This window comes from Equus przewalskii, chromosome 1 (genome assembly GCF_037783145.1).
Source record: "Equus przewalskii isolate Varuska chromosome 1, EquPr2, whole genome shotgun sequence".
Taxonomy (NCBI): domain Eukaryota; kingdom Metazoa; phylum Chordata; class Mammalia; order Perissodactyla; family Equidae; genus Equus; species Equus przewalskii.
The window spans coordinates 80832301-80860064 of record NC_091831.1 but is presented as its reverse complement, the minus strand read 5'-3'; the positions used below and the strand labels follow the sequence as shown (position 1 = coordinate 80860064).

The 27764-nt window shown below is 38.1% G+C and overlaps 1 protein-coding gene across 6 annotated transcripts in view; it reads left to right on the top strand.

Annotated features, from left to right (window-relative positions):
- Positions 1-22922, top strand: part of ZFAND4 (zinc finger AN1-type containing 4) — a 102802-nt gene extending 79880 nt beyond the window's left edge. For 4 of the 6 annotated variants that reach the window (XM_008524306.2, XM_008524309.2, XM_008524307.2 and 1 more), the window contains 4 exons: positions 8347-9519; positions 10033-10087; positions 20566-20683; positions 21984-22922. In XM_008524306.2, coding sequence (XP_008522528.2) covers positions 8347-9519; positions 10033-10087; positions 20566-20683; positions 21984-22119 — 1482 coding nt within the window. In that variant the 3' untranslated portion in view covers positions 22120-22922. The remainder of the gene's footprint in view (positions 1-8346; positions 9520-10032; positions 10088-20565; positions 20684-21983) is intronic. The other 2 variants (XR_545512.2, XR_011525108.1) reach the window with 1 other exon arrangement.
- The last annotated feature ends 4842 nt before the right edge of the window (positions 22923-27764 follow it).

The window sequence follows — 27764 nt, the reverse complement described above, 5'->3', positions numbered from 1 at the left end:
TTATTAACCCCTTATGGGATGTATGATTTGCAAATATCTTCTCCCATTCAGTAGGTTGCCTTTTTGTTTTGTTGATGGTTTCCTTTGCTGTGCAAGAGCTTTTTAGTTTGATGTAATCCTATTTGTTTCTATTTGTTTATTTTATATTTATGTTTATATATTTTTTATATTTATGTTTTTATTTATTTAGTTTTGGTGAGGAAGATTATCACTGAGCTAACATCTGTACCAATCTTCCTCTATTTTTTGTATGTGGGATGCCACCACAGCATGGCTTAGTGAGCAATGTGTGGGTCCATGCCTGGGATCCGAACCTGTGAACCCTGGGCCGCCAAAGCAGAGTGCACAAACTGAACCACTACACCACCAGGCTGGCCCCCTGTTTATTTTTGTTTTTATTGCCCTTGCCTGAGGAGGCTGGTCCAAGAAAATATTGCTAAGACTGATATCAAAGAGCTGACTGCTTATGTTTTATGGTTTTAGGTCTTACATTCAAGTCTTTATCCATTTCAAATTTATTTTTGTATATGACATAAGATAGTGGTCCAATTTCATTCTTTTGCCTGTAGCTCTCCAGTTTTCCCAGCACCATTTATTGAAGAGACTGCTTTTCGCCGTTGTATATTCTTGCCCCCTTTGTCATAGATTAATTGACCATATATGCATGGATTTATTTCCAGGTTTCTTACTCTGTTCCATTGATCTATGTATCTGTTTTCATGCCAATACCATACTGTTTTGATTACTATAGTTTTGTAGTACAGTTTGAAATCAGGGAGCATGATACCTCCAGCTTTATTCTTCTTTCTCAAGATTGTTTGGCTATTCAGGGTCTTTTGTGGTTCTATACAAATTTTAGGATCTTTTTGTTCTGGTTCTGTGAAAAATGCTCTTGGTATTTTGATGGAGATTGCACTAAATCTGTACATTGCTTTGGGTAGTATGGACATTTTAACAATATTAATTCTTACAGTCCATGAGCCTGGTATATCTTTACATTTATTTGTGTTGTCTTCAATTTCTTTCATCCATGTCCTACAGTTTTCAGAGTACAGATCTTTTGTTTGCTTGGTTAAATTTATTTCCAGATATTTTATTCTTTGTGATCAAATTGTAAACGGAATTGTTTTCTTAATTTCTCTCTCTGATAGCTCGTTATTAGTGTATAGAAATGCAGCCAATTTCTGTATATTAATTTTGTATCCTGCAACTATACTGAATTTATCTATTAGTTCTAATAGTTTTTAGGTGGAGTCTTTAGGGTTTTCTATATATAGTATTATGTCATCTGCAAATATTGACAGTTTTACTTCCACCTTTCCTATTTGAATGCCTTTATTTCTTTTTCTTGCCTAATTGCTGTTACTAGGACTTCCAATACTATGTTTAATAAAAGTGGCAAGAGTGGGCATCTTGTTCCTAGTCTTAGAGGAAAAGAGTACAGATGTTTACTGTTGAGTATGATGTTAGCTATGGAATTGTCATATATGGCCTTTATTATGTTGCTGTGTGTTCCCTCTATACCTACGTTCTTGAGAGTTTTTATCATAAATGGATGTTGAATTTTGTCGCATGCTTTTTCTGCATCTATTGAGATGATCATATAATTTTTATCCTTCATTTTGTTAATGTGGTATATCAAGTTGATTGATTTGTGGATTTGAACCACAATTTTGCATCTCCGGAGTAAATCCCTCTTGATCATGGTGGATGATTTTTTTCATGTCTTGTTGACTTTGGTTTGCTAACATTTTCTTGAGGATTTTTGCATCTATGTTCATCACGGATGTTGGCTTGTAATTTTCTTTCTTTGTGGTGGCTTTATTTGGTTTTGATATCAGGGGTGATGTTGGCTTTGTAAAATGAGTTAGGAAATGTTCCCTCCTCTTCAGCTTTTTTGAATAAATTGAGAAAGATGGGTTAACACTTCTTTCCATGTTTGGTGAAATTTACCTGTGAAGCCATCTGGTCCTGGACTTTTGCTTTTTTGTGAGTTTTTCAATTACTGATTGTTTCATTACTTGTAATTGGTCTATTCAGATTTTCTTTTTCTTCATGATTCAGTCTTGTCAGGTTGTGTGTATCTAGGCATTTATCTCTTTCTTCTAGGTTTTCCAATGTGTTGGCATATAATTGGTCATAGTAATCTCTTTGATCCTTTGTATTTCTGTGATGTCAGTTGTAACTTCTCTGTCATTTCTGATTTTATTCATTTATACCCTCTCTCTTTTTTCCTTGATGAATATGGCTAATGATTTATTGATTTTTGTTTATCTTTTAAAAGAACCAGTTTTTAGTTTCATTGGACTTTTCTGTTGTTTTTTTAGTCTCTATTTCATTTATTTCCACTCTAATCTTTATTATTTCCTTCCTTCTCCTAACTCTGGGCTTTGTTTATTCTTCATTCTCTGGTTCCTTTAGGTGTACAGTTAGATTGTTTATTTGGGATTTTACTTGTTTCTTGAGGAAGGCCTAGATCACTGTGCACTTCTCTCATAGAACTGCTTTTTCTGTTTCCCACAGATTTTTGGAAAGTTCTGTTTCCATTTTCATTTGTCTCAAGGTATCTTTTATTTCCTCTTTATTTCTTCATTGACCCATTGTTTAGTTAGTAGCATGTTGTTTAGTCTCCACGTGTTTGTGTTTTTTCCAGTTTTCTTCTTGTAATTGATTTCTAGTTTCATACCTTTCTGGTAAAAAAGATGGTTGATAGGATTTCAGTCTTCTTCAATTTATTTAGACTTGCTTTTTGGCCTGACATGATGTATCTTGGAGAATGTTCCCTGTGCAGTTGAAAAGAATGTGTATTCTGCAGTTTTGGGGTAGAATGTTCTTTATAGATCTGTTAAGTTCATCTGGTTTAATGTGTCATTTAAGGCCATTGTTTCCTTATTGATTTTCTGTCTGGATGATCTATCCATTGATGTAAGTGGGGTATTAAATTCTGTACTCTTATTATATTCCTGCCAATTTCTCTCTTTATGTCTGTTAATATTTGCTTTATATATTTGGGTGCATAAATATTTGCAAATGTTATATCCTCCTGTTGAATTGACCCCTTTGTCATTATGTAATGCTGTTCTTTGTCTTTTGTTACAGTCTTTGTTTCAAAGTCTGTTTTTTCTGATATGTGTATTGCTACCCCAGCTTTCCTTTGTTTTCCATTTGCATGGAATATCTTTTTCCATCACTTCACTTTCACTCTGTGTGTGTCTGTAGATTTGAAGTGAATCTCTTGTAGGCAGCATATTTATGGGTCTTGTTCTTTTATTCATTCAGCCACCCTGTGTCTTTTGATTAGAGCATTTAGTGCACTTACATTTAAAGTAATTATTGATAGGTATGTACTTACTGCCATTTTGTTAGTTATTTTCTGCTTGTTTTTGTTGTTCTTCTCTGTTCTTTTCTTCTTTTGGTTTTTTCCCTTGTGGTTTTCTTTAGTGTTGTGTTTGAGTTTCTTTTTATTTTTTGTATGTCTATTGTAGGTTTTTGGTTTATGGTTATCATGAGGTTCATACATATCAACCTGTGTATATATACGTATATAGCAGTCTATTTTCAGGTAATAATAGCTCAATTCAACACATTCTAAAAGCACTACATTTTTACTCCCCCACACCATGTTTTATGTTTTTGACATCATATTTTACATCTTATTTTGTGTGCCCCTTAACTACTTATCAAAGTTATATTTGATTTTACTACTTTTTTCTTTTAACTTTCATGCTAGCTTTTTAAGTAGCTGATCCATTGCCTTTAGTAAATATTTGCCTTTACCAGTGAGATTTTTTTCCTTCATATGTTTTCTTATTTCTAGTTATGGCCTTTTCTTTTCTGCTTAAAGCAGACCCTTAAACATTTCTTGTAAGGCCAGTTTTGTGGTGATGAACTCCTTTAGTGTTTGCTTGTGTGGGAAACTCTTTATCTCTCCTTCAATTCTGAATGATAACCTTGCTGGGTAGAGTATTCCTGTTTGTCAGTTTTTCTCTTCCAACACTTTAAATATATCCTGCCATTCCCTTCTGGCGTGCAAAGTTTCTGCTGAAAAATCAGCTCATACTCCTGTGGGGGTTTCCTTGTATGTGACTTTTAGTTTTTCTCTTACTGCCTTTAAGACTGTTTCTTTATCTTTAACTTTTGCCATTTTAATTGTAATATGTCTTGGTGTGAGTCTCTTTGAGTTCATCTTGTCTGCCACTCTCTCTGCTTCCTGGACCTGAATGTCTGTTTCTTTCCCTAGGTTAGGGAAGTTTTTAGCCGTTATTTCTTCAAATAAGTTTTCTACCCCTTTCTCACTTCTCCCTCTGGGACATCTATAATCCAAATATTAGTATGTTTGATGTCATCTCAGAGGTCCCTTAAACCATCCTCATTTTTTTAAATTCTTTTTGCTATTCTGATTGGGTGCTTTCCACTATTTTGTCTTCCAGGTCACTGATCCGTTCTTCTGTAACATCTAATCTGTTGTTGATTCCCTCTAGTGTATTTTTCATTTCAGTTATTGTATTCTTCAGCTTTGATTGGTTCTTTCTTATATTTTCTAACTCTTTGTTGAAGTTCTCACTGTGTTCCTCCATTCTTATGCTGAGTTTGGCGAGCATCTTTATGACCATTACTTGGAACTCTTTATCAGGTAAATTACTTGTCTCCATTTCATTAGTGTTTTTTTCTGGGATTTTACCTTGTTTTTTCATTTGGAACATATTTCTCTGCCTCTTCATTTTGTTTGACTTTCTGTGATTGTTTCTATATATTAAGTGAAACAGCTACCTCTCCTGGTCCTGAATGAGTGGCCTTGTGTAGGAGTGTCCCCTGTGTAGACTGCATATGGTGGATCGCTTTGGCAAGCTGATAGAGCTGGAACAAGAGCAGTCTGGGAATTCCTTAGGTTCACTGTGTCTGGGCCACCTTAGTAGGCTGGCCAGGGGTGGCATGGGTGAAGGCCAGGGGAGTCCTGGGGTGCACCACACTGAGGCTGCCCTGGCAAGACTGTTGGAACTGATTTGCACATGGGCCAGATGTGTCCTTGGGCACATTTCACTGGGGCCACCCTGGCAGGACAGATGGAGCTGGAGCACATGTCGCTGGGTCCTGGGGCTCACTGTCCCGGGGCATCCTTTGGGGAACATCTGCACCCAATGTGGACCAGGGGCCCAGGGTTCACTGGGAAAGCCTTAGCAGGCTTCCTAGAGCATCTAGATCATCTCCTGCCCACACTATTGAGGAGGAAGGGAATGCAAAAAATGGTTCTGGCCAGCACCTCCAACCCTAGAGAAAGTTCCAGCAGTTCCCTGCCTGTTTGGCAGATGCTGTAGGATTAACGAGTAGATTTTTTCCTTCCCTATATTATAGATGCCCTTTAAACTGATGCTTTTTTGCTGTGCACAAGGTAGGCAAGCCTGTGCATGGGCCCCTCTGTGATTTCCCTTCCTGCTGCTGGTCACCGCATTATGGGGGTGGGGTTCCCATCTATAGTGTATCTCCCTCTCTCCTACCCATCCCTGTGTGTTTCCTGTGTTCTTTGTTGTGCAGCAGCCGTTCAGTCAGGTCTCAATTCTTCTTCATTGAGAATTGCTGTATATGTAGGTGTAGATTCAGGTGTCAGTGGGAGGAAGTGTTCTCAGGGTCTTCCTACACTGCCACCTTGGACCTCTCCTTTTTAATTCTTTATGTCATTTTCATCCTCTTGGCTGTCTTCATACCTTCTTCAGTAGTTTTTATTAAATATTCAGTAGACTCTAATCTCCCTTGGGTACCTTGTAATTTAGTCTTCATTTCTAAGATGAGTTAGTGCTTTTCAGATTATTTTCTGGGTTTGATCAACTCTCATTTCTTATCTTCCCCCTTTTTTTGTCCATTGTGTTGTAAAGTTTTAGGTTTCTGATGTGATGTTGCTTTTAAAAAAATATCTGCAAATACTAACTTAAAGATATTAATTCAGGTCGGAGTGTTGTGATGCAGGTTTATTTTGTTTCATTGGGGGAAATTTTCGTTAGCTGAAATGTTCTGATTCTCATTTTCTGTTTTATTTTTATAGGAGCTTTGTATGGATTTGGTCTAGCTTTTTATATTTATTTTCTGATTTTTGGGGTTTATTTAATCACATAAATATTAACAGTTGTGTGTAGACAAAGGTGAGGATTTTGTGTGGCAAAGTAAGTTTCTTATTTCAAGAGCACCCTCGTCTCTCAGTATAGTGAAATGCAGTTTTTAAAATCAATGGCATTCTTCTATTGGAGCATGGAGGTGGTATGTTTTCTGATTTTGTGATTCCCTCTTGTGTCTATAGGATTCTTACTTTCACTTTCTTGCTGCCTTCTTTACTTTCACTATCAAGTTCTCAATGAGTGCCTTTTCCTTCCAATTTACCCCTTCTTACCCCAGAAGTGGTCCCATCTTGAAGCTCTCTCCTCAGGTCCTAAACAGTTCCAAGTCACTGGCTTTTGATTTCCTCATAGCCTGTGTTTTAATATCCTAGATCTTAAGCCTATCTTCAGTATTTTCATAATCAAGTGGGATCTTCTCTTTTGTGGGTTTATTTTCTCTTTGTTCCATCAATTCTAGGTTATCCACACCTTAGTTTTTCCACTTCTTCCTTCCTTCTTCCCTCTCTCCCTCTCTTGCTCTACACTCTTGCTTGTCTCTCACCACAGGCATATGCTTTGCAGATGAGTCTCCTGGATTTGGGTATTTTCCTTCCTACAGGTAAATTGAAATTAATTTTATCTGTCCCTTGGTTTTGATGAAGGTATGGTGTAGATAATTTTATTTACTTATGTTGTTGATCTGTATGGTTCTTTGAAGGATGCATGGAAAAATTCAGACTTAGGCAGCCATCATTAATGTCTACAGCCCAAAAGTCATCACCTTCATTTTTGAAGACTGTTTTTGCTAAGTATGGAATTGCAGGTTGGTAAGACAATGGTCCTAGGATGGAAGCAGCTATAGGAGCCATCTTATCTTTCCAAGGTTCCTCTTTCTTTGGATTTTTAGCTCCTCTAGTTCTTGCCTTGAATGATATCCACTGAATTATCTAGCTTCTCTTATATTTCTAGGTTGGGAGTGTTGGTATGTCATCAGGTATTCCATGCCATACCTGATAGTCATATCTGCACATATCTTAAAGATAAGAGCAAAGGCTTGTCTTTAATTTTCAACTTTATTCATAGTATCATGAATTGTGATACTTTTATTAACGCCTACTGTATCAGGGACCCCTAGACCACTCCCAGGTTTGATGATTTGCTAGGAAAGACTCACAGGATTAGCATGTAATTATATTCATGGTTAAGATTTATTAGAGCAAAAGGGTACAAAACAAAATCAGCAAACGGAAAAAGTGCATGGGGTCAAGTCTAGAGGGAACCAGGTACAAGCTTCCCAAAGTCCTTTCCCAGTGGAGTCTCATAGGATGTGCTTAATTCCTCTGTCAGTGAGTTGTGTCAGCACATGTGGAACGTTGGGTACCAAAGAAGCTCATTAGAGACTGTGCCTGGGGATTTTATTGTCGGTGGATCGTGTAGGCACCTTCTGCCTAGTATGTACCAAAATTCCAGGCTCCCTGAAGGAAAGCTGGTGTTTAGCATGAACCATAGTGTTTGCACAAACAGGTTAGGCACAATGAGCCACTCTTATCAGTTAGGGTGTTTGGAACCGTTTTGAAGTACAAGTTCCCAGAAGCCAACCAAGGGCCAACCTTGTAAGTAGACCTTTTCAAGGATAGTAATTTAGGCCTGTTAACTCTTCTGGAATACCTACCTAGCCAAACACTTACTTATCTTACTAAGAAAAGTTCTTGGAGATCTAAAATAGGTCAGCAATGCCATATGTAATATAATCGATGAGTTTTCTTTACAGCAGAACTCTGACAAATAATCAGTAGTGAAGAAAATAAGTAAAACAAAGTTATTTTTCTTTCACATTCTCAGAAAATAATACTCGAAGGTTGATCACCAAATACTTCTCAATCATAAGCTTAAGATTTTATTCTTTTTAAACATTTTAAATTGAGGTAATCAAAATGCCAATATGTTATAGTAACATTTTCATCCTTCATTAATTTTTTTTTTAAGATTTTATTTTTCCTTTTTTCTCCCCAAAGTCCTCTGGTACATAGTTGTGTGTCCCTTCAGCTGCGGCATGTGGGACGCCACCTCAGCATAGCTTGATGAGTGGGCCATGTCTGCACCCAGGATTCGAACCGGCAAAACCCTGGGCCGCTGAAGCAGAGCCCAGGAACTTAACCACTCGGCCACGGGGCCGGCCCCTTCCTTCGTTAATTTTTGTTAATGCGCAGAGAAAATGACTGTGTAAAGGAATTATATTATATTCACTCTTTTCTTTTAGCCTAAGAAAGCTGTCAAGGTAAAACCTCGTCCACCTGTAGCTCCTCGACCTTCTAGTAGTTCCACAGCAGCTGCTCGCCACAGATTGTTAAGGGTTCTCCCCAGCATTGGGCAGTCCTGTTTGCCTTCTCCTGGGAATGCTTATCCACCTGAGACGTCCAGCAATGCAGTTTCAAGTTTGGCAACTCTGCCACCTGCTGATAGACCCATATCATCTATTGCTAGTGATTTTCTTAAGGCATATGATAACTGGGAGAGTAACGCACTGTCTCATTCCAATGGTAGCACCAAACTACCACCTCAGATAGCCCATATGGAGTTTGAAAATGACAAAGAGCTTGCTGATTCTATTCTCCATCTTGGATTATCCCTGCCTAGGCGGACAAAACAGTTTTCAGGAAATTTGTCATCTAATAAGGAGGATGACACTGTATTTCCAACTTCACAAGAGCGTGTAACTGAAGAATCGCTTCTCCCTGAAGTGAGTGCACTTGCTTCATTTACAGAAGGAAACACTGATGAGCAGAGCCGTGGCTTAGAAGGCGCACAGAAGGTGAATCCAGAGTTCTTACTCACTAATGGTGATAAAGGGTTGAAAGCTACAGAGCAGCATCTGAAACACGTTGCCAGAGTGTTGAGTGGTGAATCAGTAGAGACTGCTGTGGTCAACCACCGCGAATTAAGTCCTCACAAGAAAAGACTCTTGTCACCTCTTCACTCTTCTACACCAATGTCACTCCATAATCCTCTGCTGAAACCACAGAGACAGTCCAAATGTTTTGAGTCTGGGAACCTCCAGTCTTCTGCTTCACAGAATGTGCTCCGGTCATTGGATGTTCGAAATATAACTGATTCTTCATTCTCTAGGACTACTCGCTTTCGAGCTGTTAAAGTTGATTCACCTGGCAAAAGATCTGATATTATTTCTAAAGTTGAGGCTCGGGATATCACAGAAATGGCTAACAGGGCTTCTAAAGAGCCTGTTGGTTGTGTAAATAATATAGATTTTCTTGCTTCGTTGGCCCGGAGCGCAAGCAGAGACAGCTCACAGAGCACACATGGGGCAGGCAGGCTTCGGACCTCTGGAATTGGGCTGTCTACAAACTTCCAGCGTTTTCAGGAAGAAAACCTTAGGAAGAGCTCTCCCCAGTTAGAACCTACAGAACTTTTTCTAGTAAGTATTTGCCTTTCAATATGTTCTTCTAGTTATCCTTGTAGTGATTCAACATATTTAAGGTTGTTACTGTTTATATAAATAAGGAAGCCTAAAGTTGAATTCTTTTCATAAATTTCTCTTAAAATGTTCATCTACTTTTTAGAAAATCTTTTTGACTGTTGAACTTTAAATAATGTTTTAGTCTTAAGTTGAGAACTGTAATTTGAAAATAACTTCATGTAAATAATTTATCATATATTTTTAAATGCTAAATATTTTTATTACTGTTTTTCCCAAATAAAAACTTTTATTGGAACCATCAAATTTTACTCTTTTAAAGATAAATAGTAGGTACAATGTTGCTGGCTGTGAGAATCAGGTTCCAAGTTAATTTAATTAAAATAGATTAAATAATTTTAGGTGAAAGCCCGAAAACATTTTTGTAATAAAATACAAGTATTTCATGTGTGGTGATCTTTTCTTCTGTTCTCGTTAACTCACCTCTATAGATGTTTTGTGTTTTAATTGTAGTCTGCCCATGGTATTGGAATGAATGGAAATAATACAGCAGCAGGGAAAAGAGTAGGTAAGCTACAGATAATTTTGAAAATAATAGAAGGCTAATAATCATGTCATTTTGCATACTGTTGAATTTTCAAGAAGAAATGAGAAGAATATTCTCTGTGATATGTGCGGAGTAAACTGTTCCTAAACTTTGTTCTGCTTAAGAAAATGATTATGAGAACTGACTATAGGACTTATTTGAAGAATACAACAAAAATTGAAATTGAGGCCTCTGTTGTCTGGTCGGAGATATGGTCTATGTGAAAAGACAAGGTGAATGAAGAATTAACATATAATTCCCAACCCCCTCAGTCACTGGCCACTCCGGAGTCATGCTGGGCTACTGGATGGGTTTTGAGGAAACACCCTAGAAAGGTGTTTCTTAACATCGTAATTCAATATCAAGGATGATAGTAAGAGCTCCTTTCAATGAACTGGTTATTCCTGGGGAAAACAAAGGGACAATCCCTAGGATCAGCCCTTTCCAAGGCACAATAGCAGAAATCACTATAACATTAGCACTCCCTTCTACCAGTAACTGTAAAGGTGTCCTGGTCAGTCATTATTTACAAGGAAGCCATTACTATCATCACCTTTTGTGTTTTAATACCCGGACTAGGGATGGGAAACTCATTACCAAAGATGTACCAGCTCTGTAGCCCCGAAGTTTTAATGGATACTTTATATATTATGATTGTCATGTGAGTTTTATGTCTTTAAGGAGATACTTAGGGTTTGTTTTTCACTACTATGTAAGCCCCAAGGTTCTAAAGTCTTAATATAGCTACTTTTTTTTCAATTTTTTTTATTGTGGTAAAATACACATGACAAAATTTACTGTCTTAACTATTTTTACATGTACAATTCAGTAGCATTAGGTACATTCACCTTGTTGGACAACCATCACCACCATCCATCTCCAGAATTCTTTTCATCTTGAAAAACTGAAACTCTGTACTCATTAAACACCAGTCCTCATTCTCCTCCCACCCCAGCCCCTGGCAACCACCATCCTATTTCCTATCGCTATAATTTTAACTACTCTATATTTCATATAAGTGGGATCATACAGTATTTGTCTTTTTGTGTCTGGCTTACTTCACTTAACATAACATAATGTCATCAAGGTTCATCTATGTTGTAGCATGTGTTAGAATTTCCATACTTTTTAAGACTGGATAGTAATAATTTTGTGTATATACTGTAGTCTCCCTTATCTGCATGGGATACATTCCAAGACTCCCAGGCGATGCCTGAAACCGTGGATAGTACCAAACCATATATATAGACTGTGTTTTCTCCTATACATACCTATGATAAAGTTTAATTTATAAATTAGGCACAGTAAGAGATTAACAACAGTAAATAATAAAGTTGACTTTGGGGCCATTACTAAGTAAAATAAGGGTTACTTGACCACAAGCACTGCGATATCATGACAGTCAATCTAATAACCAAGAAGGTTAAGTGACTAACAGGCGGGTAGCATATGCAGTGTGAATACATTGGACAAAGGGATGATTCATGTCCTGGGCAGGATGGAGCAGGATGGCATGAGATTTCATCATGCTCCTCAGAATGGCACGCAATTTAAAATGTATGAATTGTTTCCTTCTGGAATTTTTCTACTTAATATTTTCACAACGTGGTTGACCATGGGTAACTGAAACTGAGCAAAGTGAAACTGCGGATAAGAGGGACCTACTGGACAACGTTTTGCTTATCCATGCATCTGTGGACAGAGACTTGTGTTGCTTCTACATTTTAGCTGTTGTGAATAGTGCTGCTGTAAATGTTGGTGAGCAAATATCTCTTTGAGACCCTGCTTTCAGTTCTTTTGAGTGTCTACCCAGAAGTGGAATTACTAAATCATATGGTAATTCTATTTTTAACTTTTGAGGGCCTGCCATACTGTTTTTCATAGTGGCTATACCATGTTACATTCCCACCAACAATGTACAAGGTTTCCAGGTTCTCCACATTCTCACCAACACTTGTTATTTTCTGGGGTTTTTTGATAGTGGACGTCCTAACAGGCGTGAAGTGGTATCTCATTGTGGTTTTGATTTGCATTTCCCTGATGATTAGTGATGTTGAGTGTCTTTTTATTGGCCATTCATATATCTTCTTTGGAGAATAATCTGTTCATTTCCTTTGCCCATTTTTGAATGGAGTTGTTTGTTTTTTTGTTGTTAAGTTTTAGCTGTTCTCTATATATTCTGGATATTAATCCCTTATCAGATATATGATTTGCAAATATTTTCTCCTATTCTATAGGTTGCGTTTTTACTCTGTCAATAGTGTCTTTTGATGCACAATAGTTTTCAGTTTGTATATTTTTTCTTTGTTGCCTGTGCCATTGGTGTCATGTCCCTATAAGTCATTGCCAAATCCAGTGTCAAGAAGCTTTTCCCCTATATTTTCTTCTAGGAGTTTTATAGTTTTAAATTCATACATTTAGGTCTTTGATACATTTTGAATTAATTTTTATATACTGTGTAATATAAGGGTTCGGCTTCATTCTTTTCCATGTGGATATCCAGTTTTCCCAGCACCATTTGTTAAAAAGACTGTCTGTTCCCCAGTGAATGGTCTTGGCACCCTTGTCAAAAATTGACTGTATATGTGAGGGTTTATTTCTGGGTTCTCTATTGTGTACCATTGATCTTTATGTCTGTCTTTATGCCAGTACCACACTGTTTTGATTACTGTAATATATCTGGTTTTAATGTTATAATTATTTTTCCTTGACACGTCCTTAAGTCTGTCCTATCCTAACCCATAGCCCAGCCTCTTGAAAGTTTGTGTTGCAGTTATCTCTGCTCTCTTAACTCAACTTCAGGCTTCAGTGCTTTCTTCACTTCTCTTCCCACTGCTGCTCTGAAATTGCTGTTGCCGAGGTCACCGAGAGCTCCGTAATTTCAAATCTACTGCATGCTTCTGTCTTTTTCTTAGTTGATTTTTGTGGCCCTCTTTCTTTTTTTAAAAATTTTTTGTTTATTTATTTACTTATTTTTTTATTGCAGTAAGATTGGTTTATAACATTATATAAATTTCAGGTGTACATCATAATATATTTCAAATTCTGTGTAGATTACCTCATGTTCACCACCCAAAGCCTAATTACAATCCATCCCCACACACACGTATGTAATCACCCTCCTCCATCCTCCCTTCCCCTCTGGTAACCACTAATCCAATCTCTGTTCTTTGTTTGTTTGTTGTTGTTTTTATCTTCTACTTATAAGTGAGATCATATGGTCTTTGACTTTCTCCCTCTGACTTACTTCACTTAGCATAATACCCTCAAGGTCCATCCATGTTGTCACAAATGACCAGATTTCATCATTTCTTATGGCTGAGTAGTGTTCCATTGTGTATATATACCACATCTTCTTTATCCATTTGTCCCTTGATGGGCGCCTAGGTTGCTTCCAAGTCTTGACTATTGTGAATAATGCTGCAGTGAATATAGGGGTGTATGTATCTTTATGCATTTGTCTTTTCAAGTTCTTTGGATAGATACCCAGCAGTGGAATAGCTGGATCATATGGTAGATCTATTCTTAATTTTCTGAGGAAACCCCATACTGTTTTCCGTAATGGCTGCACCAGTTTGTTCTCCCACCAGCAGTGTGTGAGGGTTCCCTTGTCTCCACATCCTCTCCAACACTTATTGTTCCCTTTCTTGTTAATTATAGCCATTCTGATGGGAGTGAGGTGATATCTCATTGTAGTTTTGATTTGCATTTCCCTGATAGTTAATGATGTTGAATATCTTTTCATGTGCCTGTTAGCCATCTGTATATCTTCTTTGGAGAAATCTCTGTTCAGATCTTTTGCCCATTTTTTAATTGAGTTGTTAGTTTTTTTGTTGTTGAGATGTATGAGTTCTTTGTATATTTTGGATATTAATTCCTTATCTGATATATGGTTTGTAAATATCTTCTCCCAATTGTTAGGTTGTCTTTTCGTTTTGTTGATAATTTCCTTTGCTGGGCAGAAGCTTTTCCATTTGATGTAGTCCCATTTGTTTATTTTTTCTATTGTTTCGCTTGCCCGGTCAGACATGGTATTTGAAAAAATGCTGCTAAGACTGATGTCAAAGAGCGTACTGCCTATGTTTTCCTCCAGAAGTTTCATGGTTTCAGATCTTACATTCAAGTCTTTAATCCATTTTGAGTTGATTTTTGTGTATGGTGTAAGATAATATCTACTTTCATTTTTTGTGTGCGGCTGTCCACTTTTCCCAACACCATTTATTGAACAGACTTTCCTTTCTCCAGTGTATGTTCTTGGCTCCCTTGTCAAAAATTAGTTGTCCGTATATGTGTGGGTTTATTTCTGGGCTCTTGATTCTGTTCCATTGATTTGTGTGTGTGTTTTTGTGCCAGTACCATGCTGTTTTGGTTACGATTGCTTTATAGTATATTTTGAAATTATGGAATGTGATACCTCCAGCTTTGTTCTTTTTTCTCAGGATCCCTTTGGCTGGCAAACCCTGGGCCACTGAAGCTGAACATGCACACTTAACTGCTGTGCCACTGGGCCAACCCCCTCCCACATTGTTTTTGAAATCATGTCTAATCTCTTACTTTGTGTGTGTCTATTCATTACCTTCTTATCATTGAAATAGGTAATTTTAGTAGTTTTGTCTTTTAACCTTCGTATTATCTTCATAGGTATTTGATCTGCTACCTTTACTATATTTTTGCCTTTTCCAGTGATTTTATTGCCTGGGTTTTTTGGATAATTTTTTTGTTCCTATTTGTGGTCTTCTCTTTCCTACTTAAATAAATCCCTTCAGCTTCTCTTGTAAAGCTGGTTTCTTGGTGATAAACTCCTTTAGCTTTTGCTTGTCTAGGAAACTCTTTATCTCTCCTTCCATTCTGAATGATAACCTTGCCGGGTAGAGTGTTCTTGCCTGAAGGCGTTTTCCTTCCTGCACTTTAAATATATTGTGCCACTTTCTTCTAGCCTGTAGTGTTTCGGCTAAGAAGTCAGCTGGTAGCCTTATGGGGTTTCCTTTGTATGTCACTTATTGCCTTTCTCATGCAGCTTTTAGGATTCTCTCTTTATCTTTAATTCTTGACATTTTAATTATAATGTGTCTTGTTGTGGGCCTCTTTGGGTTTATCTTGTTTGGTGCTCTCTGTGCCTCCTGCACCTGGATGGCTGTTTCCTTCCTTAGGTTAAAAAAGTTTTCAGCTATTATTTCTTCAGATAGATTGTCTGCCCCTTTGTCTCTCTCTTCTCCTTTTGGGAGACTTATAATATGAATGTTAGTGTGCTTGATATTGTCCCACAGGTCTCTTGGACTGTCCTCATTCTTTTTAATTCTTTTTTCTTTTTTCTGTTCAGCTTAGGTGATTTCCTATACTCTTTCATCCAGCTTGCTGATCTGTTCTTCTGTATCATCTACTCTGCTATTGAGTCCCTCTAGTGAATTTTTAATTTCCAGTATTGTATTCTTCATTTCTGATTGGTTCTTTTTTAAATTTTCCAGTTCTTTGTTGACGTTCTCACTGTGTTCATCCAGTCTTCTCCCAGTATCAGTGAGCAGCCTTATGACTTTTTGTTTGAACTCTTTGTTGGGTAGATTGCTTATTTCCGTTTTGCTTAGTTCTTTTTCTGGAGTTTTGTCCTGTTCCATTGCTTGGAACATATTCCTTTGTCTCCTCATTTTGCCTCTTTCTCTGTGCTTATATCTATGTATTAGGTGGGTCAGCTATGTCTCCTGATCTTGGAGAAGTGACCTTATGTAAGAGATGCCTTTTGAGGCCTGGCAGTGTGCTTCCCTCTTGTTGAAGTCCAAATATTCCAGGAGTGTCCCCTTGTGGGCTACATGTGTCCTTCTGCTGTGGCACGGTTGCTCTTACTGCAGGTACCCAGGGAGTCTAGGTTCCCCCCCACCCCCCATCCAGCTGTTTGTAAATTGTTTTGGGGGAGCCCCAGCACAGTTGGCTGCAAGGTCTCATAGCACACTCCTGTTTGCAGTTTTTCTAAGTGAGTAGGCACCCAGTGTGGCGGTTGCTAGGCTCAGGGGTTTACAATTGCTATAGGCCTCAGGCCTGCAAGGCTGTTGTCAGCTCTCTCAGGATTGCAGCTGAGTGGGGCTGGCGCCAGGCACAGGAGCAGCCAATTGTTTCAGGCTTTGGAAGGTGGGACCGATCTCTTTCGTGGCTGTTTGTGAAGCACAGGTCTTCTGCCACTGATAAGCCCCACCCTCCACAGGTCCACACACACTGTCAGCAGAGTCCTGGCCCATGCACCCTTCTCAACCCCCTGGAGCATACCCAGTTGCCCCACTGCAGAGGCCCCCACACTCTCCACCAATGCCCCTCATGCCAGGCCCTGCCCCACAGAAGTGAACATACTCTCCTGCCTGCAGAGGATCAAGGTACCCAGTCTATGCAGGCTGACAAGAAGCCTGAGGGCTTGCTGTTGGGTGAGGTCAGTCCCTATGGCAGGCTGCCTGCCCTGGCTGAACTGGATGAAATCTGCACTGTAGTGGGTGTGGCAGACCCCTGGGCTAACAGACCAGGGGAAGAACTTCAATGGCATCTGCCAGCATCTGTGTCAGCACGCCTGTACTAGATCACAGTGTTGCCTGCTGCCAATGTCTCAGTCTCCAGAAAGGTCTCCTCTCTCACCGAGATGCACCCAGAGCCCACCAGGTGAGTCTATTTTTACCGAAGGACTGTGCACCTTTCTTTCTGGTGATTTTAGGTTGCTTTGTGAGACAGGTGACTTTGTGTGTGGGCCCTTTAAGAACTGGGTTTTCCACTTATGTCTGATAGCTTTTCTGGGGGTAGTCCCCCATTGCAGTTAATAGCCAGTAAAGGCAGATGTTATGAGACTGATCTCAGTTGTGCTGAGTCTGAAAGATGCTTATAGCTGTAATGCACCCCCACTCTGGTCCCCTCTCCTCCAGGGAGCTCTTTGTACCTTAGGGTGGCTTCTGCATGGCTGTGAAGCTCCAGAGCTTGTGAAACTGGCTTTTTTTCACTCTAGAAGGAATTTTTGCCCTTCTGCCTCAGTCAGGACTGTCACTTGTTGTGGGGGTTCTTTTTTATCCAGTTTTTTATCCAGTTTTCAGGTCTCTCTCCAGGGTAATTTTTCCAAGAATAGTTGTAACCTGGTTGCATTCATGGGAGGATGTGAGTTCAGAGTCTGCCTACACTGCCATCTTCATGAGATCCCCTCCCCTCTTTCTTTCTTTCTTTCTTTCTTTTTTTTTAAGATTAGCACCTGAGCTAACAACTGTTGCCAATCCTTTTCTTTTTTTTTTTTTTCTTTTTCTACTTATTCTCCCCAGTACATAGTTTTATATTTTAGTTGTGGGTCCTTCTAGTTGTGGCATGTGGGACACCACCTCAGCGTGGCCTGATGAGTGGTGCCATGTCCGTGCACAGGACCCGAACTGGTGAAACCCTGGGCCTCTGAAACAGAGTGTGCGAACCTAACCACTTGGCCACGGGCCGGCCACCCCTCTTTCTTAAAATAGTTTCTTTCCTTTCTCTCTCTCCCTCCCTCTCTCTCTCTCTTTTTATTCTGGGCTATCATATTTTTGTAGATTTTTGTTTTGGTTGTTTTCAGGGTTTTTTTTTTAACCTCAGTTTTCATTTTTACTTGTTTTACCAGGCTTCTCCTTGTTCCTACGTATACACTCTTGGTTAACTTAATTTAAGTCAAGCCATCAGCTGCTATCTGCAATGATGATTATCGAAACTAGAGCTGTGTAACTTGTTTCCATTTCCTTTCAGTAATAAGTGAACCATTCTGAATTACCTAGAAGAGTCTGTGAAAGTTTTGGTATACGTTTAAGTGGTATAATTTGGTATAAATTTAATTGACCAAGTTCTTCTCTTGATCCTCTTTGCTTTTCCCTCTAGGGTCTCCCTTGGAAATCTTACCCATCTTCCTAGTTTTAATCATCACTTTTAGGCAGATGATTACCAAACTTGCATCTTGAACACTACTCTTATTTCTTTGTTGGCTGCCTTTTCTGTTAGGTGAATTTTTGTAGATCATTGTGTTACATCAAATATTAGACCAGGAAATGCCAAATAAGTTACCAAGTATCTTTAATCTTGTTCTGAAAAGCAACTCTTCACATTGGCATTGTTTTATTGACTTTCTTTATTCTTACGTTCAGTAGACATTTGGGAGAAGGCTGCAGAGAGGAGTTGATGATTGATGATATCTTCTTAGAGGATAAATAGAGTTTTACTAGGTTGAGAAGGTGGAGTAGAGCATTTTAGAAGAGATTACACACTGAATGGGTCTGGTGCATCATTCAGGGTGGGTGTGATGTGGTAAATGGCAGAAAACAATTCTGAAAGTTAAAGGTATCCTATTGGACATGTAAGACCTCAAATTCCGGTCCAAGGAATTTGAATTTCTCCTGTTGGTAGTAGAGAACCTGTATATTAAGTGATAGTTCCTAGCCTGGAATAGATGACTAATAAATGGTTTTCTCTGGTGGGTAGAAGGATATGTGGAAACCATTCTCATAGGAGAAAACGGCAGTTATGTTTCTGTGCCACTGTGTTCCTGTCACTACTGTGTTCTCTGTCTCTGCACATTCATGAGTTGTGGAATGAAAAAAGCTTGGGAAACATTGAGTTAAGCACCCCTAAGGAAAGAAGAAAAATGGAAATATGACCACACTGAACTAAATTATCATCAGTAAATTTTTCTAGTAGTGTTTAAGGAAGAATATTCTAAGCCTGAATTTGAAAGATAATTGCAATTAGATGAGCTCCCAGAGGATGTCCAGTAGTATGTGTCTTTCCTCTGTGTCCTGTGCAAATGCTTATCTTATTTTTATTTTTTAAGAAGTGGAAAGTACACCATTACCTTTGTGAAATGTTCTTGATAACTCCAAGAGCATTTGAAGAGGAACACGCTTATTAACTGAGTTGGTGCCCTGGCACCATTAGGTGTCATTCAATTAGCAGTTTCAAATTTTGTTTCCAATTTTGGTGAGGATCTAGGAATGTATTTTAGACTGATAATGAAGCATACTTAACTTTGCCGGACTTGTATCCCAGCACCCAATCTGGGTTGTGGCAAAGGGCACCCCACCAATTAATTGTAATTCTAATTTTTTGAACCCCTGAAGGATTTTCAGAGACCTTTAGCTGCCAAATAAACATTAAGCCAGGCCTCACAAACCTTTTTCAGTAATGAATAGTACCAATACCATCACACTCTCTCTCTCTCTGTCTCTCTGTTTGTTTTTTTTTTGGTGAGGAAGATTGGCCCTGAGCTAACATCTGTTGCTAATCTTCCTTTTTTTTTTTCCTCCCCAAAGTCCCCCAGTACATCATTGTACATCCTAGTTGTAGGGTTTTTAGTTCTTCTCTGTGGGATGCCACCTCAGGATGGCTTGATTAGTGGTGCTGGGTCTGTGCCCTGGATCAGAACTGGCACACCCTGGGCCTGTGAATTAGAGCGTGGAGACTTAACCACTCAGCCACAGGGCCAGCCCCCACACTCTCATTTTTCTTCTCATTCTTTCCTCTTGTTTTTGCTTTCTTTGTTTGCCTCTTGCTTTTTGGCCTTTGAGTGCCACCAAGCACTGTGTACTTGTACTGTTTTTCTAACAACCATGGACAGTGACTTTGAGCCTCTCTGCTGATGAGTGGAATCTGTTGGAATTTTGCCCAGTTCTAAAACTATTTCACTTAGTAGTTAAAGAAATTGATTTCCTTCCTATATAATAACAGATGTGCTCTTACTTTTAAGGTAAAAAAACAAGTTGTTACAAGAGTACAGAATTTAGTAAATGTTTTTGATATGGTAGTAGTATTGTGAAATTGAGCAGGGCATCGTTTTAGTCAATTTTGATAATATATTTTATACAATAATAACATTTAAAATTTTCAGAATGCTTTTTACGTGTGAGAACTGAGTTGACCTTAAAACACTTGGAAACCTAGAGAGAAAAATACATGTTCTGTTCCCTTAAAAATGAACAAATTAAAGTTTTGAAAGAATAAATAACTTGCTCGTGGTTTGATGAATTTAATTTCTGCGGTGTTATCAGGACTAAAAGACCGGTTTCATGATACTCCAGTGCTCCTTCTTGGTGTAAAAGAACAGGGTGGTTGTATTACATATTATATGGTTTCTCAGAAGCCTCATAAACAGGATTTTGAACCAGACACTTTTCTTGATTCTCTCTTAAAGTTTGGTGTGCTTTTTGTGTACTAATTACCCTTAGAAATAATCAGAAAAGTGTTGGAGTGTCCAAATGTCCTAAAAATAGAAGTCCTTCTCAGTAGAAACCTACCATGTCTTAAAAAATCTCACAGTTCTACCCCATCTTCACTTGCAGATTCTATAAATAATTTTAGATATAAAAGAAGCACAAATTAGTTTTTTATGGCATGGAACTTTGCTGTGACAGGAACGTGTTTCGTGTTTTGCTTAATAGTATTTCACGTTTAGAGTTTTAGGCCTGTATTAATTAAAGTGTCCTTTCTCTAAACAGGAGAATGTACTCATCACCTCCCACCTGTGAAAGCCCCTATTCAGACAAAGAAGAAAACAACAAAGCATTGTTTTCTTTGTGGAAAGAAAACTGGACTGGCTACTAGCTACGAATGCAGGCAGGTTGCCTAGTCGGAAACACTGAGATGCTTTCTTTGTGGTGCCCAGCTTGGGGATATGATATAAAACGTTCTTTAAATTGACTGTTCATCACATCGTTAGGGTGATGTTCAGATAGCAGCCTTCACTTGAACCCCTAATTGGCTGAAGAGCAAGTAGACAGCTCATGAGTTTTCAAACTCAGGAGATCCTCCTCCCCTTTAAAATTAGGAGATTTAAACTAACGAGAGAGTGTACAGTCAGCCCTTTGTATCGCAGCTTCCGCATCTGCAGATTGAACCAACCCCAGATCAAACGGGCTACGATGTTTGCATCTGTACTGAGCAAGTACAGACTTTTTTCCTTGTCATTATTCCCTAAGCAATACAGTATAATAGCTATTTACATAGCATTTACATTGTATTCGGTATTATAAGTAATCTAGAGATGATTTAAAGTGTACAGGGGGATATGCTTATATTATATGCAAATACTATGCCATTTTATATAATGAACTTGCACATCCTCAGGTTTCGGTATCCTCAAGGGTCCTGGAACCAATCTCCTGTGGATACCAAAGGACGACTGTACTTTCTTTGTCTCCTGATAGATATACTTGGTTTTTGTTTGAGTATACCTTGGAAAAATGCCTCCTCCAAGATTCTATTTTAAATCGAACAAAAAAAGACTAAATTAGAAGTTAATGTACTATAAATTTTAACAATTATATAGTATACTTTTATTTCAAAACAGATGAATAGTATATTTACAAGAAATAAGACTTTTTTCTACCCATATTTACTTCTTTCATTAGCATTGATTAATAGCCTCCAAGGATGGTGTCTGCCCCTAGGTTATGGCCAGGCATTAAAAACAACCACTGCGTTTTGGAGTGTATTTTAGTCAAATGGAAACAGCTTATCTTGTTGTTAGAAATATTTTAAAAATCCTTTCATGGCATATTTAGGTTTTACATGATTTTTTATAAGACTGACTTTCTCAGAAATTCAGAGTTCTCCCAGGTTTACTAGATATAAGAGAAATGATAGACGTATCTATCAGCTTTTGCAATTTTACTGCTTCCTAAAGGTCTATACCCTGTTTCATTCCGTAGTGGATTCTTTATTATAAACTCTTGTAACTTGTTCTTGGTGGGGGTGCTTGTGCTTGTTTATGAGTGGAAGGGAAGTGTCGGCTCTGACATTGTTGAAGAGAACCCAGGGCTCCCGTTGGACCACCTGGAGTCAAGCTCTCGCCTCCCAAAGAGCTGAGCCTCTAATAGAAATGTGCCTACTCACATCAACTTTTCTTGTACTTTAGATGTGGAAACAACTTCTGTGCGTCTCATCGCTATGCAGAAGCTCACAGCTGCACCTATGATTACAAGGATGCAGGGAGGAGATACTTACAGGAGGCAAATCCTGTGGTTAACGCACCAAAACTTCCAAAAATCTGACTCTTGCTCTGCGCCTAAGTGTTCTGCCCGAGGAATCGCATTACAGTGACAGAAGAAATATTGTTTGGACTGCATTATTTTTGTTCAACTCCAAAAGATTTGCCAAATAACACAAGCCTACAGTGTATACTGTTGGAGCGTGAGAATGCTACTGTATTTGACATCTTTATTTTTCGGTGAATCAGAAGTTTTACAAACTTTATAATGATTTAGCTTTGTTATTGCGTGTCTTGTGTTAAGTATTTTATATTTGATATTGCAATTTTATTAGACAAGTCTTCAAAAGATGCACTTTAGGAAGTTAACACTGACTACTAACCAGCTTCCACATTGTACAGAGATGAGCAGTCATGTGATGATGGCTCTACTCAGATCTACAACTTTTTTGTGTCTATATGTGGGGGTGGGGTGGGTGGGGATTTCTAAAAAATCCCATGTGTGAAAGTTCACTGACTTTACCAGCAAGTTCCTTTTTATTTCAAGCTACTTTTTATAAAAAATAACATTTGATTTTCCAGTGTGGTTTTAACACATGTATATTCCATATTCAGATTGACATTCAGATATGTTCCATTCTATAAAACACATCATGTTAATCATGGTATATATGTTTTTTAATACTACTTTTTGAATGGTAGTTTTAAAATAGAAGATGTCCCACTTGTTTCCTTTAATACAGAACCCAACTTATTAGTTTTTGAAAAATGGCTACATTTAAAACAAAATCTCACAACTTGGTTTGTTTTTCTTACATGTTGAGTGCTATTACCAGGAGAAATCCAAATAAATCAGTTTCATTATGAGTTTGATTATTTGGTTATTTACAATAATTTTTCTTGTATAAATACTTTTTTAATAACACTGTTTAATTAATTTAATTCTACTCAGGAAAAATGACTATCAGTATAAAGGTATTCTAAGGGCCCTGCTTCCCAGATGTAACCCATATAGCATCCAAACTTTCGGGAGGCCACTCACTTGATGGAAGCTTAGCTGAGGCTGATGCTAAACCCTGGGAAACAGCTGGCGGGCCACCCAGCAGACTCGGCAGCTCCAATGAGATCTGCAGGGGTACCAGAAGGCTCGTTGAGGTGCTCCACAGGGCCTCTTTCTCCACACAAAGCCGAATGAACTGGAGAGTTCCGTTCCCCTTCCTCTGCTTCTATAAGAGATTGAATGTTGAACGGAGAAAGAGGCCTTCATCTTTCTGAAGACGTCTAAATATGCTCCTTCTGAGCAGGAGGAAAATCATTTACAGGAGGGAACAGCGAGAAATTAGTGAAAGAGTGATGCAATTAGGGGTTGAAGGCATGCTTTTTAAGGGGGGCTATATAGGCTAATGAAAAATATTTCCATCTGTGTTGAGTAGTTCAGTTTTTCCTCCCTTTTCAAGACAGCGTGTGCTTCAGACATTTAAAATCTAAAAACTAGATAGGCTGCTGAAAAATGGACCAAAACATATTTATTGTATAAATAAATATGAATGGTTAGGGCATGCTTGATATATGCTTATATGCTTTGTAAACCAAGACCGTGTAGAAATGTCTTGTTTTAAGTTTACCAAAGATTTTGGTTAAAGTTGAGTCTTTTTACTAATTTCTAAGTCACTGAGAGAGAAACCAGTTTAATTCAAGAAATCATATCATTATTGGGACACGTTTCTTTAAGCTTTAAATTCTTATAGAGAAGTGGTCATCATTTTAGAGACCTCAAGCTGTCTTTGCATTCCCAGTAATTAGCAGAGTGCCTTGCGTATGGGCACTGGTTAAACATTAGTTAAAAAAATTAACTGTATTGGACAACTTAACCATGAGAAAAAACAAAGGCATTTAGATTGTTTTATATAACTAAACTAATTTTATGTGAGACAATTCAGTTTCTGGATTTTTTTAAACAGTAAGCACTTGGTTTAGCAGCATAAAAGTCTTAAAACTTTTAACTTTTGGCTATGTGAAATATTTTCTAGTTAAGTTTCGTGCATTTTAATCATTCTAGCATGGGAATTTTAAATACTCAGATTTTAAAAATTTTGTCAGTGTTGTAACTTGTGAAGGGATTTAATTATGAAAAAGATGACAGGGATTAATTTTCTGGTATATGTTTAATATGGTTTTAAGCCATTGTGTTAGATAATCGAGTCACGTATCCAGTAGGTCTTCCAAAGTATGACTCCTATACCACTCCTGGAACATGATACGATTTTAAGTGGTATGTGGATGAACATTTCTTAATAATTATATGTTTTTAATGTGGATCTGAAAAAATATAACTCTAAGTAGCTTAGTTGAAAACAAAATAAAATAAATTTGATGTAGGTTAAAAAAATTTGGTTGAGGGGTCGGCCCTGTGGCCAAGTGGTTAAGTTCACGCACTGCACTTCAGCGGCCCAGGGTTTCGCTGGTTTGGATCCTGGGCGCGGACGTGGCACCACTTACAAGGCCATGCTGAGGCAGCATCCCACAATGCCACAACTAGGAGGACCCACAACTAAAGTATACAACTATGTACTGGGGAGATTTGGGGAGAAAAAGCAAAAAAAAAAAAAAAAGATTGGTAACAGTTATTAGCTGTTATTTAAAAAAAAATTGGTTGAAAATTGACAACATGGGTGCATGTAACAAAAACCAGATGTGAGTGACAGTAGATGTGAGTGACTGAAATTTAGGAAATAAAAGTATATTCTCATTTTTCTTTGAAAATTACGTTGAACTTTTAAAATAGTTGAGGAAAATAAATTACATGGTTTAGAAAAACTATATAAGGATAAAAAATGAAAGTAAAAAACTTTACATAGACCTCCCCCCAATCTCTTTTAATAATTTCTACTTTAGTTTTTCTGATACTTATCAGCATAACACTAGCCAGTATATTTAGACGTTATTTTTGACATCCCTGTATTACAGGGGAGGAATTTAGTGTGATAACACATTACCTCAATAGTCGACTTCCCAATTTTTATTAGTGCTGTAGTCTGCTCGTGCTGCCGTATCAAAAACACAGAGTGGGAAGCTTAAACAACAGAAGTTAATTTTCTCACAGTTCTGAAGACTAGAAGTCCCAGATCAAGGTCCAGCAGATGAGTTTCTGGTGAGATCTCTCTTCCTGGCTTTCAGAGCGCTGCCTTCTCATTGTGTCCTCAAATGTCCTCCCCCCAGTGTGTGCACACATAGAGCTCTCTGATGTCTCTTCTTATGAGGACACTAATCCTATGGGATGAGGGCCCCACTCTTATGACCTCATTTAATTTTAATTACTTCCTTACTCCAAATAAGTCACACTGGGGGTTAGGGCTTCAGCATATGAATGAGGAGGAGACACATTCATTTGGTCCATAAGAGTCAGTTAGTTATAGTAGTTATTTCAAATTCACGGACTCCTCTGCAGTGACCCTGGTCCATAGCTTTCACCTGAGCTATTGCAATAGCTTCCTAACTGGGCTCCTTGAATTAGTTCTCTGCCCTTCGTAAGCCGTTTTCTACGCTTCAACTGTAGTGAGCTTGCAGAACCAAAAAATTGAGCATATCGATGCTTGAAATATATCAGTGACTTCCTGTGTTCTTAGAATAAAGACCCAAATCCTTAACCCTTCTTCCTCGTGAGGCCCCTGTGGTCTGGCCCCCACCCACTTCTCCAGCCTCGTATTGCACTCTTTCCTCAGGCCTTCTGGGATTTGCCCATGCTGACTTTTAGTTTTCCCACCTGTCTCCTCTTGTTAACACCCGGGTGCTAACTCCATCATACTTCCTGATGTGTCCCTTTCTAAGTCAGTACCCTTCCTCTTCGTGCCATATCCTTTTCCCTCGTGGGATCTACCACAGTATTATTTTGACGTTTGTGTGATCCTGTGGCTTGCTCGTGATGTCAAGTCCATGAGAGCAGGAATTGCTCTCCTGTCCATCTACCTATCCTTGTTCCCGAGCATTGCATGTAAGCCCTCATTAAATATTTGTTGAGTGAATGAAAAAATGAAAGAATGTAGTAAGTCTCTTCAGTGATCTATCAACTTTAAGTATTACTAAACCTTTTCTGCCTTGTTTTTAGGCTGATTTAAAAATTGAGAGTAATAGTAAGTTAAAATATTAACATTTATAGAAATATTGTTGATTGAAGATCCAAATAGTGTGATAGAATGATATTTTCTTTTCCATAATCCAGTGTCACTAAATGTAGAGATAAAATGGATTTTCCTTTAATTCCTTCATTTGTTCAAAATTATGCCATAATTATTTTGTGTTTTATTCCTTTTTTTACAGCTCATATTTTTTTTTGTTTCCAATTGCTTTTTTTTCCTTAATGTCATAAAGAAAATGTACTTGCATCTTATCATTAGATTAAGAATGTCCAAGTTCTTAATCATATAATTTGTTTATTGGGAATTTTTCTCCTTGAAGATATTCTTCACATAGTCACTTGCCTTCTGGTCTAATTTAGTCTGTTTTAACTATCTTTTATTTTGAAATACTTCAAATTTACAAAAAGTTGTAAGCACACAAAAAGCTCCTGTAAGTCCTTTCACTCGGATTCCTTACCTATTAATATTTTATCATATTTATATTCCCTATGGGAGTATATCCATTATTGTTAGAATTTTTCTGAACCATTTGAGAGTAAGATGCAGACATGATGCCAATCCACCCATAAAATATTCCGTTGTGTTTCCCCTGAGCAAGGACACTCTCCTATACAACTTCCATGCAACCCGCCAAAAAACGAAATCAGTATCGATTGATACAATATTACCATCCAGGCTATAGACGCCATTCAAATTGCACCAACTTCAGCAGCAATGTTTCTTTCCTCTCTGGTTCAGGATCCTTGAGCAAAACTTCATAGCCTAGGAGATATAAACGTTGAGTCCTTACTAACGTATATGAAACTGTCCTTCATGTGCCCTCACACTTATATGGTGGTTTGGCTGGGTCTAGAGTCTTTCCCTCAAAAGTTTGAAGACTGACTTCTATATATACTGTGTTGCTGATGGAATCAATGCTGATCTAAATACTTCTATCTTTGTTAGTAAGGTGGTTTGTTGTTTTCTAGAGATTTTAAAGCTTTTTCTCGTAGTTTTTGGACATCTGAAATGTCATTCATTTTTCATCAATTTTTCTTGACCTTTGGGGTGTCTGTTCTGAAGTCTCGACATTTTCTACAGCTCAGGGATTTTTTTTCATTAGAAAAAAATTGATCTCTCCATTGCCTCTGTTCTCTTATTATGTAAATTTTGTTAGATGTTTGGTACCCTAGACAGATCTTCTATTTGTGGAGTTTTTTTTCATTTTTAAAAATTTGAAAAATTTAAAACAGGGCTGGCCCAGTGGCGTCATGGTTAAGTTCTCGTGCTGTGCTTCAGTGGCCCGGGGCTCACTGGTTCAGATTCTGGGCGTGGACCTATCCACTGCTTATCAAGTCATGCTATGGCAGGCATCTCACATATAAACTAAAGGAAGATGGTCACAGGTGTTAGCTCAGGGCCAATCCTCCTCAGCAAAAAAGAGGAAGATTGGCGGCGGATGTTAGCTCAGGGCTAATCTTCCTCAAAAAACAAGCAGACAAAACAAAAATGTAAAACACATACAGAAACGTGAAAATACACAAAATACATACATCACAATGACTTATCACAAAGCAAATCTCTCTGCAACCCT